General features: G+C 39.6%; 1 protein-coding gene across 1 annotated transcript; it reads left to right on the top strand.

Moving 5' to 3' along the window:
• Positions 1-372: 372 nt before the first annotated feature.
• MED25 (Mediator complex subunit 25) lies at positions 373-3,235 on the top strand. Its single transcript, XM_073980001.1, has 2 exons — positions 373-1,044; positions 1,107-3,235. Exons 1-2 carry the CDS (start codon positions 558-560, stop codon positions 3,131-3,133), a joined length of 2,514 nt encoding a protein of 837 aa, XP_073836102.1. The 5' UTR covers positions 373-557; the 3' UTR covers positions 3,134-3,235.
• The last annotated feature ends 2,425 nt before the right edge of the window (positions 3,236-5,660 follow it).

The raw sequence follows: 5,660 nt of genomic DNA, 5'->3' as shown, positions 1-5,660 counted from the left end.
AATGTATCAGAAAAAAAAGATACATGTTTGATTTTTACCTGCGTTGAAAATCTGTATTTTTGACGTTTAAAAACACACAGCTTCATAGTTGTTAATTGCAAAAGCAACTGACGATACGGAAGTCAGCCTGTGTTGCAGAAACGCTTTGTGTGAGTTTACTTAAGGTTCAAGGTGAATGCCAGAACCGGTCCGATTGTGCGAATATTTTTGTCTGACACTGTATATAGCGAAAATGAGAGAATCAGGAAACATTTATTGCATCTTTCTATTGTTGTCATTCTAAACAATAACGTTTGAATTATTGTTTTGTTCTTCCCTTTCGTAACAAGCCATTTTCCTTATCGTTCATTTGCATCCCATGCCATTCTAAACAAAGTCGGGTTATCATTTTCAGTTGAATTTCCATTCGTTCAAGAAGAAGAAAAGCGATGTGTTGTCTTGTCTTGAGTAGTTTAGGTTTTTCGGATTAAATATAAAATTAAAAATAAATTTGCTGCCTAAAGCTATTCAGAATATTTGTGAAGTGCTAATTGCAAACTATTCGAAAAACTCCTGAAATGGATGTTGAAACATTGGCTGATGTGGTGTTTCTAGTTGAGGGCTCATCGGCAAACGGAGCCTACATAAATGAGCTCAAGTCCAATTATATTGTTCCAACTCTTGAACATTTCAGTCAAGGGCCAATTGAAGAGCGTGAATATCTAATATCGGAACGCTACTCAACGCAGTATTGTGTGGTTGTTTATCGAACAACGGCGAATCTGTTGGAACCGATTTGTACAACATTTGGACCCTATTCGTCACCACAAAAGGTTCTGGATCTTTTTGATCGATTACCATTAGTTGGCGGGGGAATGGAATCATGTGCAAATCTTGCTGAAGGTTTTGCCACGGCCCATGTATGTTTTGATGACATGAAAGAACATCGCGCTGGACTGTGCATCGATGTAAATCTCAATACCCAAAAACATTGCATTCTAATGTGCAACAGTCCTCCATATTTGATGCCCGTAATGGATTGTTGGAAATATTCCGGAAAGACTGGTTAGTAAATAATGATCTACGTAAATATTTGCAAATTCAATTTTACATTGCTTTTTTCACAGTGGAACAACTTGCAGCACTATTCAATGAACGGAAGATCAATCTCTCCATAATAGCACCCCGAAAGATTCCCGTTCTCTTTAAGATTTTCATGAAAGCAGACGGCGATCAACCACTGTCGGCCAAAAATTATGCGAAGAATATACGGCATTTGGTTTTACTCAAGGGTTATCATCTTAAAGAACGACCCCAGAGTCCCAACAGTGCCGCTAATGCAATGGTGAATCAAACGAACCAAGTCGGTGGCCCCAATCAAGTGGTACAGCAACAACAACAGCAGCAAGCCCAATCCAATGTCCAACAGCAGCAGAACCAGCAAAACCCTGGCATGCAAATGGACAACTCCATGGGCGCGGCCCAACAACAACAGCAGCAGCAACAACAGCAAAACATGCAGCAACAAGTTGCTCAAATGGCTGTAATGAATCCAAATCAACAGCCTGGAAATCCTCTTAACCAACAAATGTTGCAACAGCAGCAGTTCAATCAAAATCCTAACTTCCAAAATCAAGGCAATCGTTGGGTTTTCAATCCAAACCAACAACAACAGCAGCAACCGCAAACGCGTCCTCAATTCATTGGAGGGCCAAATGTTCCTGGCGGACCCATGGTTAGTCCTATGGGTGCTGTCAACCAGGGTATGCCTGGTCAAAATTCAGCTTTAATTTCACAGTTAAGTGCTCCACCGAATCAAAATATGAACCCAATGTTGCAACAGCAACAACAACAGATACGTATGCAAATGCTCAATCAACAACAACAGCAGCAAATGCAACAGCAATTACAACAACAACAGCAACAACAAAATGTCATGAATCCCAACATGGCTGTGGCAGGTCCTGGTCCGAACACGCAACAGCAGATGTCTGTCGCTAGCAATCAGCCCAACACGTCGATGGCAAATCAACAAAATCAAAATAAGCCATCCGAGCCGACCGGAATGAGAGACACGATTTGGTCGGGCACATTGGAATGGGTGGAGAAAAGTAAATCGGATCAACAGAAAATTACACGTACGCTCCAGTGTACAGTTACAGCTAATATTAAGGATGGCGAGCCGGAAATTAAGGCTATCAACTGGCCATCGAAGTTATTAATGCAACTGATGCCTAAGCATTTAGTCGGTAACATTGGCGGCCAATTTCTAAAAGAGTCGAAAATGGTTGTATTTAAGCCGCAACCTTGTGAAGCTTTAGATTCTCTGGCCAAGAACATGACTACAATATTTGCTGGTTGTGTCCACTTTACCACGCCAGCAAATACTCCCCCCTGTGACATCAAAGTACTGATTCTTCTCTATACTGCTGACAAAAATGCATTCCTGGGCTTCATACCCAACAATCAGTCCTTGTTTGTAGAACGCTTGCGCAAAGCCATTCAACAGAAACAGTCCATGGGCATGCAACAGACAGCTGGTGTGGCCGGAGGGCCGCCCAATAATATGCAACAACAGCAACAAAATCAACAGCAAATGCAAAATCCCATGGCTGGACAAATTAATACCATGGGGCCAGGCGGAATTAATCCCCAGCAACAGCAGCAGGATCCAAATCAACAACAGCAGCAGCAACAACAACACCAATTTAATCAATACAATCCGCAACAACAGATGAACATGCAAATGGCTGGTGGTCCTATGAATCAGCAAATGATGGGTGGCCCACCCATGGGTGGCGGTCCAGATCAAATGGTCGGTAATAATCCAATGCAACAACAAATGTCAATGATGCAACATCAGCGGATGCCCATGATGGCCGGTGGTAATCCCAATCAACCCCAGCAGCAACAAATGGCACCACAGCAACAAATGCAACGCATGGTTCGTCCAATGATGAACAACAACAATCCAGGCTTGCGGCATTTGCTACAGCAGCAGTCAACTCCTGGACAGCAATTTCGCCCACAAATGGGTGGTGGCCCTGGCGGTGTTCCTGGTATGGGCGGTGGAATGCCCAATCCAAATCAAATGGGTGGTGGTCCCGGTGGTCCGAATCGACCATTTGACGATAATAACTTTGATTTTATGTAAATATGTATGTATTTATTTATCATGTCAGTTCGCTGAATAATAAGTGATATACACGGAAAGGTTTTTTTATAAAACATAAATAAAATATTTCATAATCTCTAATTATAGTATTAAAAATTGTCATTGGGTGTAATTTCTTGAGTCATGGAAAAATTGTGAACACAGATTCGTCAAACTTGATCTTAAAGTTGTTATGGTCACTTATTTAGCACGAAAAATCCATTTTTCATGATTTTTACACGATGGTTTTTTTATCCGAAAAGGATTAAAACCCCACAAATACATATGTATGAAGATCGTTTTCGAGCTACAGTGTGCACCGCTTACAAAAATGCCAATTCTAGAAAGTCGCGTTTAAAAGTTCGATGTTACATACAAATTACAATTTTAAGGGAAATAGAATGATAAATGCGGTATTACCGTTTTATTCCAATTGGATACTACATACAGTCACAACATGTTTTTATAAAAAAAATCTCTCATCTTAAAATAGAAAAATCCGCTTTGGAACAGTTCTGCCTCTCAACGTACATTAAATGAAAGGCAGAAGAGTTTAATTTCAAGTAAACACTTTTATTACTCTGAGCAAACTTATCTTATGTAGTTACTATGTAACGCGTTAGAATGTAGTTTGCTGACTGAGCTAATTCTTTAAATTTTGTTCTACTTAGCTGCTCCTTATGAGAAGCGACCCAGCAAATCAATCGTAACGAAATGGGAACAAAATTCGGACGCTTCGTCCTATGTCGGATCCGAAATCGTAACGACCCAGCAAACCAATCGAACCGACATCTTAACGAAATCGGAACAAAATTCGGACGATACGTCCGATGTCTGATCCGAAATCGTAACGATATCTTACGAAAGTTGTATTAAGTGGTTGACATAATTTCGGAACGATTTCGTAACGAATTCTGAAGAAAATCCGGCATAAAATGAGCTGGCCAACTCGGATCGAAATGAAATTTTTATAACAGGTAGATCTCGTCACCCTGATCACAAATATATATAACATTTGTTGCGGAAGTCCATACTTCCCGAGATATGATCCTTTGAAGTTCCAAAAATTCCTTTGTTAAAGGCCAGCTAATAAGAGAAAAATTAAAAAAAGTTGTTCCCGTGCCCTAGATTTGCACCTGTCCATAGGACAGGCCACAGGCCGGCTAATTAAAAAAATACAATTTAAAAAAATTTTTTGAGCATAGTGCGTCAACTCATCTTGTTCCGAAAATCCTTGGGAAATTCGGAAAGGAAATTTCTTTCCGACAATCGTTCCGAAATCGGTACAAAATCTGAACTATTTCCACTCCGAAAAATCGTTTAGAAATCGGAACGAAATCTGAACGACTTTGTCATCAAAACATACATGGGCCGTGGCAAAACCTTCAGCAAGATTTGCACATGATTCCATTCCCCCGCCAACTAAAGGTAATCGATCAAAAAGATCCAGAACCTTTTGTGGTGACGAATAGGGTCCAAATGTTGTACAAATCGGTTCCAACAGATTCGCCGTTGTTCGATAAACAACCACACAATACTGCGTTGAGTAGCGTTCCGATATTAGATATTCACGCTCTTCAATTGGCCCTTGACTGAAATGTTCAAGAGTTGGAACAATATAATTGGACTTGAGCTCATTTATGTAGGCTCCGTTTGCCGATGAGCCCTCAACTAGAAACACCACATCAGCCAATGTTTCAACATCCATTTCAGGAGTTTTTCGAATAGTTTGCAATTAGCACTTCACAAATATTCTGAATAGCTTTAGGCAGCAAATTTATTTTTAATTTTATATTTAATCCGAAAAACCTAAACTACTCAAGACAAGACAACACATCGCTTTTCTTCTTCTTGAACGAATGGAAATTCAACTGAAAATGATAACCCGACTTTGTTTAGAATGGCATGGGATGCAAATGAACGATAAGGAAAATGGCTTGTTACGAAAGGGAAGAACAAAACAATAATTCAAACGTTATTGTTTAGAATGACAACAATAGAAAGATGCAATAAATGTTTCCTGATTCTCTCATTTTCGCTATATACAGTGTCAGACAAAAATATTCGCACAATCGGACCGGTTCTGGCATTCACCTTGCACCTTAAAGCTCTGTTCCAGAACTAAAAAGTTTTTACAATTTTTACCACTTTTACACATTTTTCGTTCCCGTACACAAAATTTATATGAAAATCGTTTACGACTTTTACAAGTTTTACGACTTTTACCACTTTATAAAGTACGGGAACAGGCCATAAGTAAACTCACACAAAGCGTTTCTGCAACACAGGCTGACTTCCGTATCGTCAGTTGCTTTTGCAATTAACAACTATGAAGCTGTGTGTTTTTAAACGTCAAAAATACAGATTTTCAACGCAGGTAAAAATCAAACATGTATCTTTTTTTCTGATACATTTAGTTGCATTTCGAGGAACAATGTATGTGGTGTTTTACATTTAAACGATTGCTCGTACGAGATTTTTTTCTCCTCTTTGATCATATTCGTAAATTTCACACACGGGGTTGCAT

This window comes from Musca autumnalis, unplaced genomic scaffold, assembly GCF_047663935.1.
Source record: "Musca autumnalis isolate F117 unplaced genomic scaffold, ASM4766393v1 scaffold_4, whole genome shotgun sequence".
Taxonomy (NCBI): domain Eukaryota; kingdom Metazoa; phylum Arthropoda; class Insecta; order Diptera; family Muscidae; genus Musca; species Musca autumnalis.
This window is presented reverse-complemented; position numbering and strand designations above follow the sequence as displayed.